Source organism: Enhydra lutris, unplaced genomic scaffold, assembly GCF_002288905.1.
Source record: "Enhydra lutris kenyoni isolate GAN:26980312 unplaced genomic scaffold, ASM228890v2 scaffoldscaffold9, whole genome shotgun sequence".
Lineage (NCBI taxonomy): Eukaryota > Metazoa > Chordata > Mammalia > Carnivora > Mustelidae > Enhydra > Enhydra lutris.
The window spans coordinates 79,485,810-79,513,726 of NW_019154093.1; the positions used below are offsets into that span (position 1 = coordinate 79,485,810).

General features: G+C 47.4%; 1 protein-coding gene across 1 annotated transcript; it reads left to right on the top strand.

Moving 5' to 3' along the window:
• The first annotated feature begins 201 nt into the window (after window positions 1-201).
• On the top strand, window positions 202-22,529 carry LOC111143613 (mab-21 like 3). Its single transcript, XM_022497445.1, has 6 exons — window positions 202-444; window positions 9,275-9,415; window positions 12,049-12,340; window positions 15,337-15,515; window positions 15,995-16,189; window positions 20,766-22,529. Exons 1-6 carry the CDS (start codon window positions 397-399, stop codon window positions 20,997-20,999), a joined length of 1,089 nt encoding a protein of 362 aa, XP_022353153.1. The 5' UTR covers window positions 202-396; the 3' UTR covers window positions 21,000-22,529.
• The last annotated feature ends 5,388 nt before the right edge of the window (window positions 22,530-27,917 follow it).

Sequence of the window (27,917 nt, forward strand, 5' to 3'; positions counted from 1 at the left end):
ACTACAGAGCATTTCTATTTTGAATGGAGCTTTTAAGTATTTGAGTGGGAAATACAACTTGGGAAATTGCCCTTCGGTCAAAGCATCTGTCAGCAGAGCTAAATCGAATCAAATTAGGTTGGACTCAAATTCAGTTTCAATTTCATCAACTCTTCTTTTAAAATTCCTTTTCTTTAAAAAAAAAAAAATCCCCAAAAGATGACAGAGAGATGCTCCCAGTTTGGAAGTGAGAGCTGGAGGGAAGACCTGGGAAGGCCAGTCTCTGGTCCATGTACACCTTCTCAAAGAAACTTAGCACCGAGACTAACATTCTTGGGAAACCAACCTGCAAGTGTTGTCCTCCACTGACAGAAAAACCAAAATGTTGCTGCTCCACTGAGGACTGAACAAGAAGCCATGAAATCCCTGACTGCAGGAGACTTGGAAGACTGCCTTCTGGCTAAGGTAAGGACAGGTGCGGTCTCTCCCATGCCCCCCGCCCCCACCCCTTCTGTCCCACCAACCTGAATTCAGAAGAGAAGTCAGGCTGCTTTCAAAGATCCATGAAGTGGTCCTCAGGAACCCAAGACCATCACCCATAAGAGTGTTTAGGGCTTACCTTATCTCTGTCCTCTCTCTGAGGTTGTAGTGCCAGAGGCCATTGGGTACAGAGTGTGGAACAGAAAGTTAGAACATGGGTTGGAACTCCAGCTCTGTAGCTGAACCTGGCATAGTCATGAGCAAGGCCCCGAACCTCAGCTTTCTTATCTGTCGAATGGGGGTCATTGAAATAATAGGGTCATTAAAAAAGAGTAAATGAAATTAAGAACACCTTTTGGAAACTATAAAACTGCTATATTTAAAAATATATAGCATATTTTTAGTACATACTCTTTAAGAGTTAATTGACATTCTTCTAGACTCTTAGACTGTTAGAACTGGAAGGGACCTTAAATATTATCTGACTTAATTCAGCCTTTCCATTTACTAATGAAGTTTTTAAGGCACAGAGCCACCAGTAAAGCTAAAGCACTTAAACTAAGATTAGGGACTGGTCTAAAATTACGGACATGCCTTCACAAGTAAACAAAGCAGAGTTCATTATCACAGTGATAAGTAAAGTTGATTTCTTAGGTAAACCACTTACATGAATAGGGGAAACGTGAGATGATAAAAATTACACCCAACAAAGTAATTTCCCATTGTTTTCCCTTTTGGGGACTCTTTTAAGTGGAAGGGGAGCTGGCATTTTCCCATAGTCCTGTGTTTTCTGGAAAAAGTCCAAGTTTTTTTAGCCTGGCATCCAAGTAACACTGTATCTTTCCACGCTGTTTCCCAGCATCTCCAATAGCAGAAATTCTCAACAGTGCTCTATACATTGATTCCAGCCTGCGCACAGGTTTTCTTTGGCCTGTAGAGTATTGTTAAATTTTTTTCAAATTTGTTACAAACGTTTCATAATAGCGGGATTTTGCATAGAAACTGAGATTTCCATCTTCTCCAGAAAAAGGAAAACATCAGGTTATCTGGCAACCACAGGTCCCAGTTTCTTGCCTGGTAACTGTGGGCTTGAGTGTGGGTTGAGTGTCAGTCCAACAGAGCATGTGCTTGAGGCTTCTTGGGGAGGGGGGGCGGGCTGTGGCATTCCTACGCCCCCCTCAGCCCTCCTTCTCAGGTGCATCCCCCTTCTGTCCCCAAAGGTAGTCAGTCTGTTAATCCTGTCCACAGATACTGTGCCCTGAGAAGGTCTAAGCCCGAGCTTCCCCTCTCTCCTCTGCCAGGGGAGACATCCTCTCTCCTCTCCATTTCCATTTCTCTGGCTCATATTCATCCTTCAGACTCCACTCAGAGCCAACCTTAGCTCGAAAGATTTCTTTGACACCCTAGCACAGAATGTTTTGGTTTCCCTGTGAACTGGTCGTAATTATTACTGACAATATTTATTTGGCAATCAGTTGTATATTGATTGACTCTTGACACCTTTCCTGTTACTCTCTTGGGTGGACACATAAATATTATCTCCTTTTACTGTTTATGAGTTTCTGGAGGGGGTGGTAGTGTCTTGGATATCTTCATTCCCCTTGATGTTCACACAGTATCTTTGCACATACATGGTCAGAATAGCTTTAGGATTCAGTGAAGCTAATACAAGAATAGTGTAAAAGGTACTGGCAGGTTGAGGCCCAGGCAGTATCTCATTGGACCTATCATCCACTATGTGACACGTGCACATACCCCCAAAAACTTGTCCAAGGTGACACAGCTAGATAGTGAGAGTGCTGAGGTATCAGTAAGAAAATTCTGTTTTACTCCAAAGCCATATTTGCTCTGTTAAATCCCTCTGTATCTCCACAAACACACACTGAGCACCTGCTGTGTGCAAAACACCATGCCCTAAACCCAGGTCCAGGATGTGGTCTGTGAACTGAGAGGGAAAGTGTGTCTGGAATATCTTTAAGGATGGCCCTCTCCTGCCTGCAGATTTCGCACAGAACTGCAAGTATAAAAGGAGGCTGTTCTTGTGCAGACAGGGAAATGCTTGGTACAGTACATGGCTGACCACAGGGCTACACCGAGATTTCCACAGGGTGCTGGAGGAGAACCAAGGAGTGTTGGCTCTCTGCGGGAGACGTGGCCCAGCAAGAGGAGTGGAGACTAAGCCTGAGAGCACGCATTGGGTTTTAAGTGGAGGAGAAACAGAGAGGCCTTTCTGGATGAGGGAACCCCATTCAAGCAGTCAGTGTGGGTTTCAGGCCCCGCAGTTTGTCCCTGGGGAGGCTGAGCAGTGCAGTGGTTACGAATGTGGGCTGCCAGGTGTGACAGTGCGCAGCGTGGATCACTGTTCCGGGAATTAAACTGTCTCAGGCGGGACCCAGCGCAAATTCCTTACACACTCTGAACTTGGTATTTCGTCCTCTGTAAAATGGGGATAATCCTAGCAGCCACCTTCCAGGATTGTGGGGTAGCTCCAGGGGGCTAGCTCTCAGGGAGGGTCTCGTACACGGGAGGGTCTCCCGTCCCTGCTCTGTGGTTCTGGTGTTGGTCTGGTTTTTGCACAATGTATGGAACCTGTAGGGCCCCAACATGTTGCTCGGGGAAGAATGGGTCTGAGAAAACGGGGATATGATGGTGCAGGGCCTCATTTCATCTGGAGATAGCACCTTCCATCTCCATCCTTTCAGACTTTTCTTCCAATTTTAGTATACGTACTAGACTTTTCCATCATTAACCCAGGAAGACAGAGATGGTGCTCGTCCTGCTTTTTTTATTTTTGTTTTTGTTTTTAAAGATCCTGTTTATTGGATTTAATGCAGCTCCAGAATTAAAATGTCTGGCAGGAAGTTCTCAGCCTTTTATCCCCAGGGGCACTCACAGTGGGTGACAGTGACACAGGCCACATGCTCACGTGGCCAGACCTGTGTGACATTCCTGGCATGCTGCTTAGTGTTGCCTCTCTGCCTGTCTCAAGAAAGCGTGTTGGAATGCAAGTGAGTCAGAATGCTGTTAGGATAGGCAATACCCTTGAATTCTCACTCATTTATATTTGAAACAGTAAATTGTTCCTCACTCGAGCTATTAATAGTAGCAGATGATGTGTGGGGCAACAGTGGGCCAGACACTGGGCTGGGGGTGTGTACGTGTGTGGGGGCAGGTACACAGAAACCGCAGGGCATCCTTCAAGGGGGCCTCTCATGACTCTTCTTACGGAAACTCTGCTTCATTAGAATTCCCGAATCTGCTGGCTAACAGGTGTGGCGTAACTTTCTGGGGTCAGTGGGATGGAGGGGAGGCTGAGAGGGTAACCGAGTCTGTGTCATGGGCCCGGCTAATTTCACCCACTTCATTTCTGCTCATGCTCTGTCCCACCCACAAATGCAGCCTTTTAAAAAGAAAAGCACACCTTTTTTCACTGAACTAATCCCTGGGGGAGGCGAGTGAAACTCAGGCCCGCACTGAGGTCACGTTTGAACTGCACGTGACTTGATTCCTTCTTCTGAAATGACCATGTGTTTCCAAGCTGCGCTGTGGAATGGGTCTGGTGATGGGGCCCCCTCAAGGCTGCACCTGGTATCTCCCTGAAGTTGGACCCACTTGAAAGGGCTTCTGGGCTCTGGCCGGTGACAGGTCTCTGTGGTGGCACCTCCTTCTTCCCCCAAGATCAGTCCCCGTAGAGCCACCTCGGGCCCCATTCCCTGCTTTTCCACACCCTGAAATGGAATCTTCTTGCTCCACCTATGAGGCTGTGGTCCTAAGGAGCGAGGGAAACTGCCTGGGGTATCTGGGTTGTGAGTGACACCAAGAGAGTGACAAATGGTCTGTGGGATGGAGCATGGGAAGCCTTCAGCCTAAGTCCCTCTGGGGCTGCTGAAGGGTGTGGTCCGTAGAGGTGCAGAGGGAAGAACCTAGGGCAGGAAGTGGAGCCAGGGGCGCGACCCATCACCACCTGCAGGGAAAAGGCTGCTGCCTGACTTGGGGGGCTTGAGCACTGGGTGGGAGAGTGGGGGAGGGAGGCCTGTCAGAAGCAGGGCTCTTCCCCACAGCCCTGGTGGAACCCCACACTCAGGACCCTGCTGTGCTGCCCTGGGGTGCCTGTGGGTGTCAGAACAGTCAGTGATGCCCAAAGAAATGGAGACTTTGGATCTGTTACTTCATGAGCCTTGACTTCAGTTCAAATGGAGGGCATGGTTAGGTTCAGGAAGAGGCTAAAGGTAGGTATGACTGTGGGAACGTCCACTCGGAGGTAAGGCACAGAGGGACAGAAAGAGCAGTGAGGGACCCTGGGCTTAGGACCAGTCCTGCTGCCAACTGCCAATGTGACATTAGGAGAGCCACCCATCACTGTGGACTCCTATACGTTGACACCAGACAAGGTGATTTCTGAGGTCTCTTCCAGTTCTAAGATACCAAGTCAAAACGGTGGCAGCAGTAATGGAAGAAGGAAATCAAAACCAGAGTATGTGGCTCTAGGCTCTAGAGCCTACTCTGATTTTTACTTTCAGAAATCGAAACAGGTCATAAAGATGTATAATGAATGAGAGAATATAGGTGTCTTCCAGGGAGTGTGTGAACTGCCTCATTCTGCCCAGTAAGAAAATTCCACCATCCAGTGAGGGCAGAATTTGTAGAAGAGATTCACAGTGGAGAACTTTGTCCAATAGACCACTCATTGTGTGTGTGTTTATGTGCATGCACACACACACACACTTTGTCTCTCAAGCTTTAATCAGTTAAAAATCATTTGACAGTGTCAGGGTGCCTGGGTGGCTCGGAGGGGTAAGCATCTAACTCTTGATTTTGGCTCAGGTCATGATCTCAGGGTCCTGAGATCAAGCCCTGCATTGGGCCCTGTGCCGAGTGTGGAGCCTGCTTCAGGTTCTCTCCCTCCACCTCTCTTCTCCTGCTTATTCTCTCTCTCTCAAAAAAAAATTATTTGACAATGTCAATATGGTGATGAATCTTTCATTAGTTTATCAACTCAGGAAATAAAATATACTTGCACGTACAGAGTTAACCACTATGTTGCTGACATTTGAGTTCTATGAACTCCCATCAGTGGACTTGGAGGATTTGTGGCTGAGCCTTAGTCCTCAACACAGTCTACGGAATTAGGTATTTGAGAAGACTATTTCCCAACCACTCTGACTGTGGGGTTCTATCTAGTTAGCCTTGTATGACTTTCTCCTGCTATTCCTGATCAGACTTAGAGCCCCTGAACTTGTCCAGTGTTCCATCATCTACTAAATGGCTTTGTCCATTCTCTTTCCCCAGCTAGAAAACATGGTCCACCATAGAAACCTTCCCTTGGTCCTTTATCCTTTTCCAGATCTTGCCCATCAAGCCCTCACCTTAGCACCTCCATTGTTACCTTTGGAGGGCTGAGCTGTGGGGACCATCTCAGAGCTGAGTCCCCGATATGCCATACCCACATGGATCCCCCAATAGCTGAGTCTTGGGAGTGCCTGGCAGTCTTGACATAGGTGCCTGAACAGCGCCCATTCCTCGGAGATGTGATTTCCACATCAAAGTCTGTCAATCTGCAGTCCCCTATGTTCCCCTCTCCACCTCACACATAGCACATTGCCTTGGCTCCCGCTTTGTAAAGAAAACAGTCCTCAGACAGGAAATCTCTCAGATTCCTGCACGCCTACCCTTTTATATGTGTTTATGCCTGTCTCTTTCCTTGTGACGTGCCAAGGTGAATTGCTTACCAGGTTTCTGGATTTGCAAGATGCTCTGGCTGGGAAACCCTGACTCAGTGGTTTTGCTCCCTGCAGTGTTTTTCTTCCCCACTGACTCCTTTCTCTCAGCATTTAAACATGTTCAAACCTGTGTGTTTTGAAAAAACCTGTTGGTGTCCCTATTTTGTTTTTCCCCTTCCCTGGCCCCACTTTCTGGAGGAAGGAGTTGACCTCTGTTTTCCCTTGCTCGCCTCCCACTTACCCTTCACCCACTGCAGTCTGGATTCAGTGCCCACCCCTTCCCTGAACACATCGATCCTGTTCTAGTTGCCAACCATTGTGGACATTTTTTGGGGCCCTTTCTCATTGGGGACTTACTGTTGACTTTGTTCTTGAACAACTTCTTCCTTGATTTTCAAGACCTCTTGCTGCTTATTCTCCCATTTCGCCATCCTCCTCCAAGGCACTCTCTTCTCTGGCAAAACGGAAACCATTGCCATTCTCGCCTTATGCTCCTCGTACTAGATACCTGCCATTTGCTCTTTCTAGAACAACCCTCACACTCTTCTCTTTCTAGCTAACTCTTACTAATCTTTCAAGATATAACTCCTCTACGCTGTGCCTCCAGGAAGGACCCCTAGCTTCCAGACGAGATGAAATTTCCCTTTTCTGTATACCCATAGCATCCCATACAAACCTCTGCCCAGCACCACATGGCCGTGACTTTAATTTCCAGTTTCCTTGTCTTGTTCTGTCATACAGACACGTACACACAGCACCTGGCATAAAATGTTCAACCCAACTGATCATGGGGAGTTGAATCACAACACACAGAAGAGTCCGACCCTGTAGGGGGCCCTTTAAAATGGGCTACTAAAAGCATTCTCCTTTATGTTTGGCATGGCAAAGGGTCTGCCCCCTCCCTGACCACCTTTTCTCTTCCACTTGGACACTCTAGAAGATGCAGGATCTTGATAGTTTACAAATGCTTAAGAAAGGTGCCCTCCCGGGATGAATGTAGTGGGTGGACATATGAGAGCAGTCAGTGGGTGCCGATGGCAAGAATATGATATTAAAAACCTGCATAGGGGGTACCTGGGTGGCTCAGTGGGTTAAAGCCTCTGCCTTTGGCTTGGGTCATGGTCTCATGGTCTCAGGGTCCTGGGATCGAGTCCCACATTGGGCTCTTTGCTCAGCAGGGAGCTTGCTTCCTCTTCTCTCTCTGCCTGCCTACTTGGGATCTCTGTCTGTCGAATAAATAAATAAGATATTAAAAAAAAACCTACATAGACATGATCATCATCCCTAAGGTCAGGCAAGGTCAAGACCTTTGACCCTTAGGTCAAAACATGGGTTTTGAAAAGACTATTTCATGTATATCATGTATTTCCAGGGAGATTTAAGCTCCTTAAGATCAGGAGCCTTGTCTTACATTTCTTGTTACTCCTAGGCATCTGGAAAGTACTAGTTTTTCAAAGATGGTCCCCTGTGTGGGGATAGGAACCTTTAAAGCAGGTCTCAGGCCTCAGATGAGGCCACCTGCCCCCTTGAACCCAGGGGAACCCTTCACTTCCCTATCGTGGGCCCTATGTTTATTCAGTCCCTATGCCTATCTTACCCACTACTGCAGACCATGGCGATGTCTGTGTCACTCATTGCTGTGCCCCTGTGTGTCACAGAGTGCCTGGCACACAGAGGTGCTAAATAAATATTTATTAATGAACTAATTTATATATGTGACACACTTTATACACGTGACATAGACCATGGGTACATGAGCACTTTTGTGTACTGTGTCCATATATGGTTGTTGGGTTTATTGGTGAGAGGTATGAGGTCTCAGATGACTGGACCAGCTGATGATGAGTTCATTTAGAAAAACAGTTAGAAATCTCCTAGACTTAGACATTTTTCTTGACTAATTTATGGGTGTCTTAAATGACTGGAGAATACATAGAAACAGCCATGACACTGCATTTAGATATATCTGATACTGCTTCCTGTCAGTTCCTGGCCCCGGTCAGCTGCCTCCCCTCCCCCCCCACAAGGGAGACCCTCGTCAGGGCACCAGCACGAGCAACAGAATGGAACCCCCCCTCCATTTCAGAAAACACAAATGGACTCTTCCCATTTCTTCTTCATTTGGATCTTCCAAACTCCCTGGAGTTTACTAAAGGTGCTGTGTGTTCTCCACAAGCACCTATTTCCCTAGACCTTGAGTATCTGTGAAGGTATGTAACATTAGTGCTCAACTTTCTGATGGTAATTCCTGTTCTTGGGAACTTGCAATGTGAATTTGAGGGAACATAAATGTGTGCCTTTTCTGTCAGGTCTAGTAGCAAGAGTACCAGGCCCAAAAGAGTCACCATTTATGGACAACAGAAGGCTAGAAAGCGTCTGCGCTGTGATCACACACATTGAACCTTTCATCTTCACCAGCCTGGACAGCAACCACTCTTACCCCATTTTAGAGCCTCACCACGGCACACAAAGCCCCGCAGGATGCCATGCCAGCCTTTTTACATTCATCTCCCGTCACCCTCCTTTCCCTTTTCCAGGCTCCAACCACAGGGTTGCCCCTTGCCGGCCCTTGAGCCTTGCCAGGCATGCTCCTGCTTAGGGGATCTGCTGTCGCCTCCTCAGAGAAGCCTTCTGTGTCTACCTGATCTAAATAAGCAGCCCTTTTACTCTCTAGTCCCTTATCCTATTTTATTTGTCTCATGGGATTTATCATTCCCGATATTAGATTATACGTATATGTGTCTGTGTATGTGTATGCGTGTATGTGTGTATATATACACATATGTACATATATCCTGTATATATGAGGACTTGTCTGTCTTGTTTGCTCTTCTCTCGTTCACTGCTGTGCCCCAGCACCCACTGCACACAGGCGCTGGGTAAATGCTGATGACTGCTTCTATTTCAGAGGAGAGACTGAGCCACCAGCGAGTGCCACCATGCGTAGGTGCATGTCCCCTGGGGTTCTTGGGAGGGTAGGCTTGTTTGCCTGTGCTCCTATGGTTGCCCACCGCTGGGCCTGTATGTCACATCCTCATGCCAGTGCCTGGTCCCCACTCCAGGAATGACTGCTGTGCTCATCCCTTCCCATCCAGGTGGATGAGAGGCGCCAGCAGATCTCCCAGATTGTGGAGGAGGTGCAGAGGGTCGTCCACCACCTAACCACAGAAATCAGCCACCAAGACATTCGATTCCAGGCTGTCCCTTACTCTGACACGTACAATGGGAACATCAAGGTAAGCTGGTCTCACTTACTCTCTAAGCGCCACCCAGGGAGTCAGGTACATGGGTGGGCAGGTCTCAGTGCAGCAGGTATCACCCAGCCGAGGGTACCAGTGATCCTTCATGTTCTGCAGGTCCTTTTAGTATTTGCCACTTACACACACACTCCAGAGTTGCTGTGTCATGTGAGCCCCCCCTTCTGAGGCTCTGAGAAGTCAGATGACCTGATGTCCCGTTAGGCGCTACAGCCAGAACTCAGCCCGGGGCTTCGGACTCCAAACACGCTGTGCTGTAATGGCTGAGATTTAGTTAAGCACACATCCGTGTAGGCAGTGCCTGCCTAATAGAGGGGGACCTGGGGAGAGGAACTGGAGGCACCTGTGAGAAAAGGGTTGAAAGTAAGAGTCTGGGTTGCAGAGGTGGGGGAGGAGGCGGACCTTAGAAACTGCAGGGGTGGCCTCGCAACCCCTGTCCCCGCTGCAGACAGGACTCTAAGCCACCAGGGCCCATGTGTGATGGCAGCCTTCCTGCAGCACCGAACCATTCTCTCAGAAATGGCCTCCTCACACCTGCAAACAGCCTCGAGGAACAGACATGGCTCATTGCCTTTCAGAGATGAGGGAAGTGGGCTTCTGAGTCCTTTTCAGTCCCTGTGCTGCTTTATCTTGATTTTTCTTTATGGCTTATAAGAACCCCTTTTGCAGTATTAAATATATGTGTATTCATGCCCTATCTCTCACACAAGACTATAAGCTCCTTGATTGTAAAGATCATGTTTATTGATTGCTCCATTGCTAGCACCCAACATGGTGTGTGGCCCATGCAGACACTCAGCTTCAGTGAATGAATGAATGAATGAATGAGTAAAAGAAATAGGGCCTGAACTGAAGACCCTTGCTGGTCCAGAACATTCCAAGGTTGTTGGGCACAAGGATTACCCACAAGAATCTGGGACCTGTGTATTTGGGGACAGAGTACAGATTTTGGGAAATTTACCCCAGGATAAAAATTCTAATACTAGATTGGATCCCAACATAACATCGTTTGCCCACTTTTATCACCCTTCCAACCTGCAGTAGATCATTAGAGACCAGTGACTAGGAGTAGAAACACAACACCACTTTTTTTTTTTTTAAGATTTTATTTATTTGAGAGAAAGTATGAACAAGGGATTTGCAGAGATGGATTGAGAAGCAAACTCCTCTCTGAGCAGGGAGCCTGATGCAGGGCTTGACCCCAGGACCCCGGGGATCATGACCTGAGCTGAAGGCAGATGCTCAACCAACCGAGCCACCCAGGCACCCCACAACAACACTTTCCCTAGAATTATATCGGAGGAAATTTCCTTCTGTGGTCTCACTTAGAATTCTTAGGTTAAAATGGATCTTGCATTTATATACATCGTGTCCTGCATATTAAATTTTGAAAATAGTTGGAGTGGAGCATATGAAATTGATTTTATTTTATCTTGGAACAAATGCGGCGAGTATTAATTAAGCATCATTTATGTGACTATTAACACAATAGTGGTGTTCTCGAATTCTCGTGCAGGTGGGTTCAAAGTATGTATTGATTTTGAGTGCCAGAGTTTCGATGTGTTCCCTTTTGAAATCCCACCGCCTTTCTGTGGGCACCAGAAGTCACATGGATCCGTTATCTAAAGCATCACACTGTTGTTGTCTGAGAATGAGGCAGAGTTTGGTGTTCACCCATGAACTGGCTGACGACAGGGCCCTGAGCAAAGATTAACCAAATACTATGGTCAGAACTTTCTGCGAGAAGGAGGCGGCCCTTGAAGTGCACAGCTGACTGATGGGAAGAGGTGTGGTGTGGAGTAGGCTTCCACATGTTGTGGCCAGAGGTCAGGCTCCTTCTGGGGGTACCGCACTGCTGGGCAATCTGTTTGACCCTTTGGACTGTTGGACCTGACCACTTTGACCCCGACCTCTGCTTCACTGGTACTTGTAGAAATGGAATAGGTAGATTCTGATTGTTTGCTTTATTCTAAGTTTTATGAAACTTAGAATCATCTCAATAGCTCCCATGGTCTCAGCAATTGCCTTGCATCACCTGTGATTTTGTAAGGACCGATCATTAATACTGGCCGTGGGCCAAGCCCTGAACAAGCCATCAGAGGGCTTAGGCTTACATTCTGGCTCTCCCACTTAACAGGCTGTGTGTCCCCAGGGAGATGTCAGAGCCCCTCTCAGCCTTAGATTCCTCATCTGGGAAATGTTAATGAAGCCCACCTCATCGTGGAACTGGGAAGATCACCTTGTCTAATGCCTGGGCTTGCAGTGCTTAGTATGTGCAGAACTCACTGTATACTGTTTCCTTTCCCTGCTTTCTCTTCTCCCCCTTGGGTACCTCTTAGAGTTCCAGGTCAGAGGCACTCTTTTCCTTGAAAATTCCTTACACCAAGGACTCAGTGAATTAACTCATCTGTCTGAAGCACTACCGTGGTTAGTGGCAGGACAAAGATGGAACCCTCCTGCAGCGGGCAGGTGCAGCCCTCTGTCCATCTTGGCACATTGCTAAGCGTTGAGTGGTTCGTTGAGCTCCCCAGTTTGACAGGTTGGTGCCCTGGAGATTGCTGTTACCTCTGGAGTCCGTGAACTCACACTCCTGTCTCTTTTCTTGACCCCAGGTTTTGGCCCCCAGCCAGTTCCTGGTCACCATCCCAGTGAAGGGCCTGGCCGGGTACAGAGAGGCCAGGGAGCAACGCTGGCGTTACTACACGCTGCAGGGCACGAGACTGTCCTGCCCCTTGCAGGACCCGGAGGGCCTGCAGCAGTGGCTGGAGGTGGAGCAGTTTATGAAGAGCCTGTGGCAGTGGCATGAGGCGGATGTGAACATTGAGGGCGATATTGTGCCTGCCAAGGTCCTCCAGGTGTTCCGGAAGCTGGTAGAAAATGCAATTGGAACCTGTCATCTTTCAGGTGAGCTGATCAAGAACAGGACAAAGGGCAGTTTCTGGCATTTCCTTTTAGCTTTATAAAACCTCTGCTTAGGGACGCCTAGGTGACCCAGTCCGTTGAGCGTCTGACTCTTGGTTTTAGCTCGGGTCACGGTCCCAGGGTCCTGGAATTGAGCCCTGCATCAGGCTCCACGCTCAGCATGGAGTCTGCTTGGGATTCTCTCTCTCTCCATCTCTCTCTGCCCCTCACACTCATGCTGTTTCACGCTCTCGCTCTCGCTATAAAATAAATAAAATCTTTAAAAAAGTAAAAAACAAAAAACCTGTGCTTAAGTGTGACCTGAAACTCGTGCCCCTAAATTGAGACAATAACCTTGTGCTCCTTACATCTGTTCACTCCCCGAAATGTGAATTAGCTTTTTTTTCTGCTTTGACACCCAAGAGTAGGATGCTTGGATTTCCGTGGATCACTGCCCTGGCAGAGATACGATGACCTTTGGTTTGCACACCTTTTCCTGGATTGAATTTAAAACCTTGGGTACGCTTTATAAAAAGCAAATTGCAAGCCACAGATCATTGTTACTAGCACATTTCTATCTCACCCTCCAACTGACTGCGGTCCCCCAGTGTCTTAAGATGCCACATTCAGAAACCACTGACTTGTGCCAAAACACAAAAATGAGAGGCCGTGAAGAACTGATTAAATTTGACAGTCCGCAAATCTTAAACTGTATGCTACCATGTGGGCATGTGTGCACACACGCACACACACACGTTTTGTTCCCACAGAATAAAAAAAGTGTATTTCATGCTGGGAAAAGTGGTGAATTTCCTTAGTTATAAAAGAGTATTTGTAAACCAATAAGAAAACATACAAGTAGAGCAATAGAAATCACGACACTCCCCCCAAAAAAGACTCACAGAAAAAGAATATAAACAACTAGTAGTAAAAAAAAGTGGGAAAAAGGGGCACCTGGGGGGCTCAGTCAGTTAAGCATCTGCCATCAGCTCAGGTCATGATCTCGGGGTCCTGGGATCAAGCTCAGCAGGGACTCTGTTTCTCCTTCTCCCTCCGCCTCTGTCCCCAACTCATACTTCTCTCTCTCTCTCTCTCAATAAAATCTTAAACAAACAAAAAACAGGAAAAAATGCTCCACCTAATGTATATTTCAAGCAGTGTGCATTAAAACACCTAATAGATGGACAGAGATGAAATGTGGGATCATGCTCAGGGTAAGGGTGAGTGTGGTACAAAAGGCCTTTTCAAGCATTGTTCTTGGAAGTGTAAATCGGTGCCTACTTCTTAAAGGGCGATTAGTCTGTTTTTATTTTTATAATGTGCTTGACTTGACAGTTGAACAATTCCAGTTCTAGAAATAGATTCCTACAGATGAGAAGGAAATAGGCACAAGGGTGTCTACTTCCATAGGCTCTGTAATAGAAAGCAACTAGAAATAATGTCAGTAACAAAGGGAGATTGACAAAATAAATTGTACTATCTCTGCCTTTCGTCCACTGTCCAGCCTTTAAGAATGGGGTACATGTGTGTACACACTGAGTTGGGAAAAATCCATATGCTGGATAATGAAGGGAAAACCAAAGTGCTGAACAGGACGCAATTCCACATGTGTAGAAAGAAAAGGATTTGAATGTACTTTTACTTGTCTGGACAGAACTGTTCTGAAAGTTTCCGTGATGGAATTAACCCATGTCGAATGGATTCTTACCATGTATAGGATGCTTTTGTCATGTGCATAGCAACCCTGGAGAGTCAGAGTTATTTTTCTGCCTGTTTTACAGATGAGAACACTGAGGTTTAGAGATGAGCTAACATGCGGGAGGTCACGCACCAAGCAAGCAGAGCCAGGGCAGAAGTGAGGTGTGGACGGGGCAGGCTGGTTCCAGCATGTGCTGACCTCTTCACTTTGAAACAGTGGTAATAGTGAAAGTGCAAATGAGACCTTGCAAATGGGCCAGGTTGATGAGATGCTTTCAGTAAATAATGCCAGGGTGCCAGACGTCGTCCTGTTCCTGTCTGGGCAGCTCTGATGAGATGCAGACAATAACCTCTTTATCATACGCCAGCCCAAGGAGAAGAATGTTTTCCTTTTGAATAGCTTAACACGATTAATGAGTGAGCTTCCATTTTCTTCTCTGAGCAAACAAGAGAAAAATAATAGATCCTGATCGAGACAGCTTATCCTTATCTGTAATGAAGGCAAACAAAAAAACTACTGTGCATCTTTTGAAAGAAGGGGGGCGCGGATCAGCAATGAATTCTAGTACAGGAGCTGGAAAATGGTCCCAGATGCATTGATTTTTCTCTTCCTCTCGTTGCCTGGTTGGAAGAGGTAGTGGGAGCTTCTTCCCACTCCTTCGACCCTTTCAGCCAATGGCGATGACACACTTTGAAGCATTTTATAATTATAAGGGCTTGGGATGACAAATATATTGGAGGCCATACTAGCTTGATGGATGGTGAAAACAATGCTGAATGGTGGAAATGATGTCGTCCGAGAGACTGGGAGTCGGGTAGGGAACGGGTTAAGCAGAACTCCGCCAGGGGCAGATGGATGAGTTGGGTGGAATGCTGTCCCCAACAAGGTCAGGACATCTGGGCACAATGGAGGGGGCATAGAAGAATGGTTGGATTTCATTTTTACTAGCAAATAGTCCCTCTTTCCTTTGTCTTCTGTGTCTCTTTTCTTCAGTTGAGCCTTCTGAAAAGAATCTTATTACTTTCAAAGAAAAGGAGCCATAAAAGCCCTGGGGGCGGGGGAGAAAGGAAAAAGCAACAGTCACCCACCACGAGATTTGCTAGCAACGTTTCTATCTATATTCACTTAATTGTCTAGTTTAGCCATAAATACCCCAGCTTTGGAGTGCTACCAACCTGTGCCCAGCTGCCCCACCAGGCACAGGGAGCTGCTCCCTGCCCCTGCTCCCCAGTTCCTCCTTTGAACGTTCGCAGGGAGCCGGGCTTTCTCTTCTCATTGCCTCTTTGTCATTTCCCACCAGGTAAGGTCAGCATGCTAACACACCACTCTGCAGTTTGGGTTGCCGTGGAAACAGCTACAGGGCAGGTGGAGCTAGAGCTGGTCCCCACTGTGGAGATCCCTACTGCCTGGTCTGCGAAAGCTCGGTGGCCTCCCTGTCTGAGGCGCTGGCCTTCCCGACAGAGAGTGGAGTGCATCAAGGTATCGGGGAGCAGAGGGCCCAGCTCCCCAAAGCAGAGGCACTCACAGCTTACCCATCCGCAGCATCACTGACTGCCAGCCAACATTGGAAGGGAAAAATGAGCTTTCCCTCGAGCAGCGGTGCTCCAGGTGGGGGCCCCACAGTCCGCAACGGCCCCTGAGAGCCTGTTAGCAATGCAGATTCCTGGGCTCTGCTCCTATCCATGGGCAGGGCCGGGCGGTCTGGGTCTTAACAAGCTCTCCAGGTGCAGGCTTGGCTTGGAGAACCAGTGCCTGCGGGAACGTGGACACAGCCTCTCCCATTCCCTGTGCACAAGGAAGGGGTTTGCCCTGAGCCTGCCTCCACATCCCCATGTGGGAGGTTCTGCCTGCCTAGTGGCAGGTTCCCCCCACCACCCCACCCCAGAGTAGTGGATAGCTTCAGAGATGGCAAGCCTCCTCCCCCTCCTCATTTTCCTGGTGTTTTTCTCTTTTCCCAGTCCTTTGGGTTTGCCTTGTTGGCCTGTTCCCATTATCACTGGCAGCTGAGTTTCCTGCAGGCTGAGCAGGTGCTGCTGGAGCAGCTGGACGAGGACGGGGGCTGCCGCAGGAAGTGTCTCCGGGCCCTGAGGCAGATGAAGGAGGACGTCTGGTGTCCAGGAAGGAGGCCGGTCATCACGTCCCACCATTTGCAGGTTAGTGGGCTCACCCCGAGTGTGGGTACATCCTCTCTGGGGGCCCCACGCGCTGGCCAGAGCCACTCCCGGTGGGGGTGTATGTATGAGTCAGATTCGAGAGGGGGTGCTGGTGTCCTGATTGGCCATCCCATGTACTGCTGCCTGGTGAGATCGCGACCCCCCCGGGCCATCTGTGTGCCCACCACAGCCCTGCCCAAGCTGAATGGCCTCCTCCTTTCTTTGGCCCTCTTGTCCTTTTTCCTTCCTTTTGGTCGGCTCCTCTTTTTCTTCTCTATCTCTCCCCTCCACTTACTTCAGTCGCCAAACCAACACGAGTGCCCACTGTGTGCCAGAAACCACGCTGAGGTTCAGCGCCGTTTTCACCGTATGGCTCCTGCCCCTGAGAAGCCAACAGTCTGTGGACAGCTTGCAAATGGCTTGACTTGGGGGAATTCATGTTTTCCCTGGCATTAGGACTCCCTGGGTCTCCACTTCAGCCTCGTGAGGCCACGGCCACCAGGGGACACCAGGAAGTGGTGATTGCCATGGGGTCATGGCTGCGGACCGGAACTTCCGGGTTCCAGATCCTCAGGCAGGGATTTCCCCTTCCTCTGCAGCACTTGCCTCCTTCCCCAAACCCAACCATATACATTCATGACTGCCTTTACTGACTCATTCAGCAGATGTTTATTGAGGTTATTGTGGGCCAGACACCTGTTGTGTGCGCTACCCATGGAGGTCCCAGGTGAGCAAACATGGAAAGTGGTTCCTGCTCCCTTGGAGCCGACAGTCCAGTGGGGGAGACGGGCCGTCAGGTGGTCCCCCAGGTGCACATGGCATCACGCAGCATGGGAGCACCGGGGAAAACAGACCCAGAGCAGCAGACCCTGGCCCGGGCTGGGACATCACGCGGTATCCCTGGGGAGGGGGCATTCCATCACACCCTGAACTCCTCTTTTGCAAATTCCCAACGGTACATGGTGAACAGGCCATTCACGGAACATGCTGTGTGGCGCTCTGATGTTGGGAGGTGGCAGGTGGACTTAAGAGACAGCACAGCCCAAGCCTAGCTAGTGTGTGTCCGGGAGCTTCTCCCTGACCTTTTGCATAGGTGAGCACAGGCTGCCTATCTGTGCGGTGCCTTCCCGCTTGTGCCCCCTCTTGTTCAGGGGACCACCATCTTCTGACCCTGGATAACTCCTCCAGCTCCAGTGTAAGCTCTTGAAGAGCAACCCCTACTGCACCTTTAGTATCTCTCCCAGTGCTGTGTACACAGTAGTTGCTCAATAAATATTTGTTGAGCAAATGAATGGATGCTTTCACATCATATTCAGCTTTTTTCCCCCATGAAGGCAGTAGTCTCTGCTTTTCTTTCTCCTCTTTCCTAATATCCTGTCCTCTTTGACCTCTGCAAGATTTAGTTAATATATCATTTGCACACCCCGGGGCCTTTCGCTGGAGTTTTAACATTCTCAGTATGTGCCCACGCACATTCCCCTAAAAACACCCACCTGTTCTTGAGGGCATGTGCTTGCTGAGGATGGTCAAGTTCATTCGGCAGGTTTGGCTTCTTGCTCACTTGCCTTCCTACAAGCCACACTGGGAAGGGTCCGAGCTGAGAAGCAAGTCCCATTCTGTCTCATCTGGAACCTCGAGATCTTAACCAATGACTTCACTGCCTCACAGTTAGATGGATGGAAACATATTAAGTGACATGAACATTTTAGACAAGATTGAATAGGGCCACAATTTGCCTCCCATCCCTTGACTGCTGTCCAAACTGCACTACACGCAAGGATGTATTTTTATTCCAGTGGCTTCTCATCGCTAGAGGATTTTAGGGCAACTCCTTAAATGTGCTTTGTTTCAGTTCTCCCTAACTCAGTGACAGAGTGCAGAATCATGCATTCTCAAGAAGGGGCAGTTGAAGGGGGGTGGGTACTCATGGAGAAGGGCAGGACGGACAGAAGTAGTACTAGCTGCCTGTTCTTCTAGTGTTCCATCCTTGGTCCAGGATGTCCTCACCTTTAGACATAATGATGGATGTGGCTGGTGACCATGTGCTGTTAGACACCATCCCGGATGATGGCTTGAGTGGGCAGGATCCTTGCCAAGACTTCAGTCTGGGAAAGTAGAAGAGCTGGGTTGCAAAACAGCCTCAGGAAGGGTGTAGGAGTCGTCGTCACCCCATCTTCAGTCTGACACGGTCTGAGGAGGTTCTCGCCTCCTCCCCAAAGCAGCTCTCCCCCAAAGCAACTTCGTGTGAAGAAGAGCTCATCCTTCATTGGCTTGCTTCTTCCTAAAACCCACTCAAAGGCACAGGGGTTTGATGCTAAGAAGCTTAACCACTTCGGGTTTGCTTAGGCAGATAAAAGCTTAACTGCAAGAGGGATTAAAGCAGGGGTGTCTAGGTTATCTTGATAGCATGACTTTATCGCCAGCTCATTCACGTTGCACAATGTAATCTAAATCAAAACACACTCAGTGGGTGCCTGGGTGGCTCAGTGGGTTAAAGCCTCTGCCTTCGGCTCAGGTCTTGATCCCAGGGTCCTGGGATCAAGCCCCACATCCGGCTCTCTGCTCAGTGGTGAGCCTGCTTCCTCCTCTCTCTCTGCCTACTTGTGATCTCTCTCTCTCTGTCAAATAAATAAAATTTTTAAACACACACACACACACACACTCAGGATCTTGCTGTGAAGTTCCAACTGCTGTTTTCCTTTCTCATAGAGGCTCTCTTTAAAAAATGCTCAATATCCAGATCATAATATTAATGAATTCCCTTAGTCAATAAACATTTTTGACTGCCTGCCATGGGCCAGCTCCTCTGCTGGGTGCTGTGTGACATCAGAGCCATGAAATAGGTATTGGCCTCTTCGTGCACAGAGCTTACAGCCTTGTAGGGGATCGCATACATAAATAACAGAGATGACGGCAACCATGGTCACGGGCATTCTGAGAAGTACGTGGTGAAGAGAGTGTCGAACGGTCTCGTAGGGGCATATGATCTGATGGACGAGTGTCCTGGACAAATTGGGGAAGGAAGTGTGTTCCAAGCAGAAGAAGTCTGATGTGCAAGAAGTCCCTCCGGGGTAGCAGAGAGCGATGTGAGGCCAGTGGGGCTGGAAGGAGAGAGTGAGGGGAGGCCGAGGGCTGGCAGAGGCTGGAAAGGAAGGTAGGGCCCCACCCTTGTAAGCCAAAACCCTCTGAAGAATTGTGGTTTTTCATTAACCAGCCAGGAGAAGGCCTGAAAGTCTTTCAGACAAGAAGAACCATGGATTTGTATTTCAAAAAAGATCATGTTGTACAGCATGGGTGGTGACAGGATGGGGACAAGAATGGGGACAGAGGTCCGGGTGAGGTGGAAGAGGAGGATGACCGTGGAGATGAACATAACAGGGGGAAATGGAAGAACCCCTTTGGAGGACTGGGGGGCTTGGTGACGCTGGTGAGGGAGGGTGACTCCGGGCTTGTGTTTTGCATGACTGGCTAGACTGCAGCTCTGGGGATGTGGGAAAGCCTGGAGTTCAGTTGGGACAGGCTGATGGAGATAACCTTCAGATTTCCAAGAGATAACAGGTGAGGAAGAGGTCAGAGGAGAAGTATGGCTTGGAGAAAGAAAACTACGAGTGACTTCCGTGTGTTTGGTGGGGATTCAGGCCACTGAGGAAGGAAGCAAGAGAGAACAAGAGAAAGAGGGTGTGGAAGCAATCCTCCAAAACTCCAGACGGAGGCAGGTAAGGGGCTAACATGCCAAGGCATAGCTGTAGTGCCTGGAGAAATCCAGGGAGCGTGGTGGCTCGGAAGCCAGTGAAGAAGGACTCAAGCAGGGCTGTGAGTGGGAGAATCTATTCCGCTGAAAGGTCAGGTAGGGCCAGGGCGGGGCAAGACCTGATGGACTTAGCAGCACGGAGATCATTGGACCTCACAGAGAGCAGCTTCTCAGGCCTGATGGCAGAAGAGTCCGTATGGCAGTGGATTGAGATGGGAATCAGAGGAGGGGAAATGACAACTGATAATTGAGCTGATTCTTTCAAGAAGCCTGCACTTGCAGAGGGATGAGAGGTTAGGAGGGAGCTGGGCCCTGCGACAGGGGGTGGGGCAGGAGAGCTGAGAGCAGTTTCGAGAGCCTGTGAGAAAGAGGGAAGTCGGTCACAGCTCCTAGAAGGAGGGACCCCAAGCCTTGCCTGGGGTTCACCCGGCTAGGTGGGACGGTCAAGCGGAGAAGAGAGGAAGAGGGTGCTGAAGGCAGAGATGGCTAGAACTGTCTGGTTTGCTAGCATGAGGGTTTCCATTTTCCCTGTAAAGTAGGAGGCAAAGCCATCTCCCCAGGGTTGGGGGGATTGCAGATTTAAGGAGAGTGTTGGTCACCGGAAATGTCAGTGGCGAGAGAAACAATAAGAAAGGCACAGGAGACTGGCCAGACGAGGCCGAGAGCGCACCTGAAGGGGAGCTGTGAAGTCACAGCAGATTCTCCTTGCCCTGGGTGAGACCCCCTTCTCCCTTCTTCCAAGGCCATGTGAGCGGGGTAACGTTCCTGAAGATACTCTCCTCTGTGGCCCGGAACCATGTCTGACAGCACCTCTTCCTTCCCCAGACAGTGCTCTTTTGGACTTGTGAGAAGTACCCGCACCCGAAGGACTGGCGGGTCTTCAGCAAAGCCTTCCTGCGCCTGGTGAGGAAGCTGCACAAGTGTGTAAGCCAGCACTTTCTGAAGCACTATTTCGTGCGAAAGAGCAACCTCCTTCGGTCTGCCAACTCAGGCGACCTGGACGCTGTGGCCCAGAGGTTGGCCCTCTTTCTGAAGAACCCCCAGATCAGCCCGCCCTGAAGCTGCCCCTGCCTGGGAGGCCCTTGGACACTTGATCCTGGCTTGACCTCATTCTCCGTGGGCAGAAGCACCCTACAGCGTAGAAGAGTGCAAGGACCCAGGAGCGCCAAAGAGGGGATCACTGTACCCCAAGATGGCTGACCCAGGCCTCCGTGGAGCCAGGATTTCGGCCCTCACTAGCTACCTCCCTTGGGGACAGCTGTCCGCAGGCTTCCCCGAGCCACTGATTCTGAGCTGATGACAGACTGCACTGAATGGGTTCTGCCTTGCTTGGGCTCCAGTTATCTATGGAAGAGAACAGTGACAGGACCCGTTGGAAAGCCAGGCATCAGCCTGTGGCCCAAGAGTGGGTCTCTAGCCCACTGGCAACGGTTCTTCTTGTTCCATTTGTAAAATGCAGCTGTGAAAATGCCTTTGTCAGAGCAGGGCTGTGAGCCTGGGAGACCTGGGGTCCCCTTAGGAGAAAGACAGTGGAGCAACACAAAGTGTTATTCTTTGGTTGGTAGCCAGTGTTTGCCTCTGGCTGGATGGGTCCCAACACCACTCATTGAATGACTGCATCTGATGGCTTGGTGCGCCTGCTGCCCTCCTGTTCTCCTGAACTGTGTTTCGGGGCCTGTGGTTCTGTCTGCCTCTGGGCTGTCCTGCAAGTAGGGAGAAGGTGGTTTTGACAAGTAGTGTGGGTCAAAGATGAAAGTGCAGCTCTGTTTGCCAGGGCTCCCGTTGCCTTGCGCCCCAAGCCAGGTGTTTTGGGAATGCACTCAGAACAATGACCTACATGGAAGGATTTGGTGTCATCTCTCCACACCTGCCTTTGCTCACTTCATTCACTGGGCGATAAATACGTGCTCATCAGGCACCGGGAGTATCACCAAGAATGAAACGGTCGGAGGTCAGACCTGTTGGAGCTCAGCGCCTAATGGAGACAAGAAGTGAAGGACAAATACACAGACACAATTATTGCAAATTGTAGCAAGTTGCCCTGAAGGAAACAAACAGAATATTGAAATAGAGCCACAGAAAGCTCCTGGAAGGATGAAAATGCAAACAGCTAAAGGGGAAGGGAAGCGTGGCCAGGGCAGGCTGGGCAGGGCTGGAAGAAGATCACGTGACATCGCAAAGCTGGTCAGGAATTTGTTATTAAAGTCCTGACCTTTGGCCTCTCCCAGAGCAGTAGGGTATTTTAATCTGATTTGCATTTTGTTTATTTGTTTATGACTTGAATTTGAAATGCCCATTCTGGGGACAGCATAAAGGGGGCCGAGGGACCCGCATGAGAGTCGATGCACCAAAGGACAGTAAGCCCCCATTCTGAATTTCACTGTCGTCCACAGGGCCACACATCCAGTGCAGCACATGGGCAGGAACTCTGGGGGCTTGAGCAGGTCATTGCTTTCTCCCTGCACTTACTTATGCTTCTCAACTCAAGGGAATCCTTTATCCCTTAGAACATGTTTCCCAAGTATGGAACACTGAAATTTCTAAAAGCATGAACTACTGACTTTTTGAAATTGAATTTTTTTTTTTTTTTACAAAAGTACTGTAACCATATGCTGGGGGCATAGGAAATCATGGTTTTAAAATGCTGAGAAAAAAAAATCCTTTCAAACGTACAATAAGTTTATAATTTTTGAAAACATGAAACAATGAGCAAACCAATGTTATCAGTATATGCATTCAAAGTCTCATATTCTGGGGCCTTGGGAAACGTCATTTTTGAGAAGGTAGCAGTTCATTTTTTTAATGATGAAAACAACGGAAGCAAGGTTGTTTTGTTACTGTTGTTGTTGTTAGGGGAAATGGGACAGAGGGAGAGGGGGAGAGACTCTTAAGCAGACTCCATTCCCAGCCCAGAGCCCAACATGGGGCTTGATCTCATTACCCTGAGATCTTGATCCGAGCTGAAATGAATAATACTCTTAACGGACTGAGTTCCCTAGGCGCCCAATGCAAGTTTAGGAAATAGCTGTACAGTCGCAAATGCCAAGAAATGAAAGTTGTCTGGACCATTGATTGGAAATATGTGTATGTGTATGGAGATGAGTGGAACTGGCATCCTCCACAGACCAGATTCTGGTAGATTCTTGCCCCTACCTTTCCCTATCCACCAGTGGTCTTTGAAGGAAGCAGGATTCCTGGAATCTGTGGGTTCCTGGGTGTTCCTCTGCTGGACAGCAGAGGGCAATGGAGGACAGCCTACAGAAAGAGCGTCTTTCCCACCCATACCCCTCAGGGCCCAGTAGGTGGCGCCCTCCTCAGCCCATAAACTTAAATTTGGCTTCTGGGAGAAGGGTTTCAGTTGATGCTCAATGACTGACCTTTCTGGCCACCTTGGCTAGCAATTACAGGCTTGGTGCTTAAAGTTCAGACTTTAAAATGGAGCCCACGAGAGAGGAGTCCATCCACTCTGTTTGCAGGGACAGAGTGTCTGGCTCTGAAAAGTCTGATATTAACTCCTTTGTTCTAGGCAGTATTTGTTTATTTATTTTTTAAATTCTCCAAAAGACCTTTTGTTTTCATGTCCAGTCTGGGCACAGGTGGACTGGTTGGTAGTCAGCCGCTGTCGTTGACCTGCTTGCCTTTGCATCTCAGCTCTGACATAACTGTGTGCCCTTGGCAAGTTCACCCCTCTCTATGTCTCCATTTCTTCATGCGTATGGTTAGGGGCTGAATTCTGTTCCCCCTCCTCCCGCCAAAATTTGTATATGGAGGCCCTTACCGCCAGCACCTCAGAATCTGACTCTGTTTGGAGATGGGGCCTTTAAAGAGGTGACTAGATTAGAATGAGGCCGTTATGGTGGGCCCCAATCCACCAGGACTGACATTCCTGTGGAGAAGGGGTGGAGGCACCTGTGGGCAGGGGTGCAGGGAGGAAGGGCCCTCCGGCCAGCTGAGGAGTGAGGCCTCAGGAGAAGCCAGTACTGCCAACACCCTCATCTTGGGTTTCCTTTTTCCAGAACCATGAGGAAATAACGTTCTGTTGTGTAAGCCATGTGGTCTGTGATATTTTGGGATAGTGACCCTGGGCAACAAATCTGGGCCTGAGGAGAGAGGAGCTACCTCAGGGCTCTGAGGAGGGGAATAAGCAGAATAATGGATGCCAGAAGCTCCTCATTTCGTAACCTGGCACGTAGTAAGCGTGGCATACATGCTTCGCATTTTAGACACCAACTCGTCACGGCCATTACCTCTCAGCCAGTCCTGATGATGACCCCCATCCCATGTGTAAATTCTTCATGAACAGATTAGAAACCATCAAAGGAAAACATGGGCAGAATTCCACCACGAATTCCACAAACCCATCTTGTCCTTTGTCCCTCTTGCTTACCAGAAGAAGTATCTCTCAACTTCTCATGTGTTGGAGCCATGTCGCCCAGTGTCTCAGGGACGGTTTTCCATTCAGTGCCTGTCATGTCCTCCATTTCCTCTTGCAAGTGTCGCCCCTTCTTTCCCCCTTTCACTGTCCAGCTTCCTGAGCTGTTGGCCACATGGCCCCACTTCCTTGCCTCCACACACCTTTTTTTAGTGAAAGATATACATGTGAGAGTTGAAAATATTTAAAAAACAATAAAACAGACACCAATATATTCACCATCTAGCTGAAAAATTAGCATTTGGCCAGGACTTTAGAATTCTAGGTGCTGTTCCATCCCCTAGCCCCCTCCCTCCCAGATTTTATGTTAGTCATTCTGCTGCTTTGCTTTATAGTTCAACTACCTATCATATTTCATTGGACCTAAGCCCCCCCACAATTGTGAGGCACATCTTTGTTTCGTGTCTAAGGTCATCACAAGACACCACTGCTTATAAGATGCATCCTCCCCCCTTTTAGGGAGATAAGAAAGTGAAAAGTGAATTTTGGAATCAACAAAACAGGACTTGCGTGCATCTGAATGTCTTTTTAGTTGCTCGGGTTTTTTTAGCTTTATGTAAATGGAATCCTATTGTACAAAGTCTTCGTGACTGGTGACTGGCTGTTGGACACAGTGTGCTTCTGAGATTCTCCCATGTGGGTACAGGTGGCAGTGGTGTGTTCCTTTTCACTGCTGTGGAATGTTCCACAGTGAGCTTATGCCACTGTACATGTTTACATTACTGTAACTAGGCATCTGGGTGGTTTCTAGTTTCAGTGTTTTGAACCTTTTTTTGCACATTCTTATGTGTATCTGATGCACTCTGGTCTTATAAGGGTATATACATAAGAGTGAACTCTCAAGTTCAAACAAAGATGTGTATATACATATATATATTCAAGTACAAAGATGTATATATAAATTTAAATATATATATATCACATATGTCACATATAACATGTAATATATAATACATGACATATAAAATTACACATATATTTTATATTTTATATAATAAATACATGTAAAATATAAATATATTATAAATATTATATATAATATATATTATAAATGTTTATATATTATAAATATAAACATTATGTATTATAGATTTATATTTATATTTGAACATTTATATTTCATATCTCTAAATATAAAATATATAATATATATAATGATATATATTTAAATTAGTGAGGTAATGTCAGCATATTTTCTGAAGTAGTAGCACCAGTCTAAATTCTCCCTTTTAATGTCAGTGAATTTTCAGTGACTTTCTCCATTATAATAGAATGCATTTTGTATCTTGGGTAAAAAAATCCCATTCTTTAAGGTCATGGAGGTATGCTGCTATGTGGTTCTCTCTAATTTTACTGCTCTGCCTTTCACCAGAGTTAGGAAATACTCTCTCTTTTTTTTCTATTCAATTCTAATAAAATTAGAGTAATCTCTTGCTTGGAAGTTTGGTAAACTCCCCTAAAAGGCTGACTGGGCCTTGTGTTTTCTTTGTTGGAAGAATTTAAGCTATTTATTTCCTTTTAGGGATATGTGATCTTCAGATTTTCGACTACTTCTTGAGCTTCTTGTTAATTTGTATTTTACCAGGATTTCATCTGTTTCATCTAAGTGTTCAAATTTACTGGCAAAAAATTTGTTCATAATACTATGTTTAAATTCTGGTGCGTTTGTACTCCTCTCTCGATGAGGCTTATCAAATAATTCTTGTTTGCTTTTTCATCTTTCATGTTTTTCATTAATTTCTGCTCCTATCTTTCCCTCTACTTCTTCAGCTTTATTCTGGTATTCTTTTTTTTAAATAACTTCTTAAATGCTTAGCTCAAAACTCCTTAGCATTTCTTCGTTTCTAAGTATATGAATTCTCTTTTAATACAATTTTAGTGGCATTCCACGGGTTTTGGTAAATGGCATTTTCATCTCATTTAGTTGTATTTATTTTCAGATTTCTACCATGATTTTCTTGTTGACCTGTGAGGTACTTAGAAGTTTTAAAAAAAGTATTATTTTCAAACATACTGGGCTTCCTAGTATGTTTTCATTACTGATTTATAAACAGATTACATTATAGTCAAAGACAATGTCTTGGGCCCCCTAGGTGGCCGATTGGGTTAAAAGTCAGACTCTCCATTATATGTTAATAAAAATAATTTAAAAACAGTAAGTCAGACTCAATTTTGGCCATGATTTCAGGGTTGTAAGATAGAGCCCAGGGGAGTTAGGCTCTGCACTCTGTGGGGAGTCTGCTCTTCTCTCTCCCTCTGCCCCTCCCCTACTCTCACATGCGCTCACGCTCACTTGCTCTCTCTCTCTCTCTCTCTCTCAAACAAATAAATAAATTTTAAAAATCTTAAAAGAAAAGGACAGTGGTTTGAAGGCCCCAATCCTGGGATTCCCGTGGAGGCCGGCTTCTTGCCCAGCGCTGTTGCATTTGTCCGTGCATACAAGGGGGAACGTGCATACAATGTGCACGGAACGTTAGACCATGAGCTGCTCAAAGTTTGTGTGTATTTTCAGGTTTCTTTCGGGCTGCATTTTCCAACATTTACCAGGAGAGTTGTTTTAAAATTTCCCATTACGAGTGTGGATTTTTGTATTTCTCCTTAGAGTGCTGACAACGTGTGCTTACACACTTTCAGACTGTATTATTAGGGACACACAGGATTAGAATGTTTGTATCTTCCCGCTAACCTGAAGAGTTCATCATCGTAAGGTCACTTTTCCTTAACTATGGTAAACATTTTGCGTAAACATTGGTTTTGTCTGATACTAATATCAGGACACCACCACTTTTATTTGCCCTAGAATATCATTTCCATCCATTAGCTTTCAACCTCTTTGTGTCTCTTATAAATGGCTGATTTAAAAAAAAAAAAAAATCCCATCTGACAACTGGGGTCTTCTGACTCTAATGTTTCATCCATTTACATCTATTCTGATGATGAATGCATTTGGATTTATTGCTACTCTTGTATTTTCTATGTGACCCATTTTCTAAACCAGATTCTTCTGTCTTTCACACCACCATCTTGTCTTTTTAAATATATATTTAAGGGTTTTTTTTTTTCTTTTGCTACTTCTTTTTCCTTCTTACTAGTGTGTAAGGTCCATACGCTAACTCTCTGTCCTTTTAATGGTTACCAAGGCTATTTGTACACATAGACTTGTTCTGTAGGCTGAAGTCAAAAGTTAACCAATAGCCTTTTTCCTCTCAACAAAGACTGCATGCAGGGGTTTGGCTCCTGTCACTCCCCTCCCCATGTTATCTGCTATTATGACCCCAGATTTGGATTCTAGCGTGCTTGCCACTCCTCACCACACAGACACACACACAGCTTGTCTTTTATCCCACAGTATGCCCAGTGTGCGGCACACAGCAGACAACCAGTAACCCTGCAGGGCACAAGTGACTGGAGCTTCCACCAGCAATGGGACAGGCTTCTCATGATGATTTTGGTTTGAGCATTTGGTGGAACATTTGGTTTGAGCGTTTAGAGCTTCAACTGTCCTGATGTGGTATCTGATACCCCAGGAATTCCCTGGTCTCTGC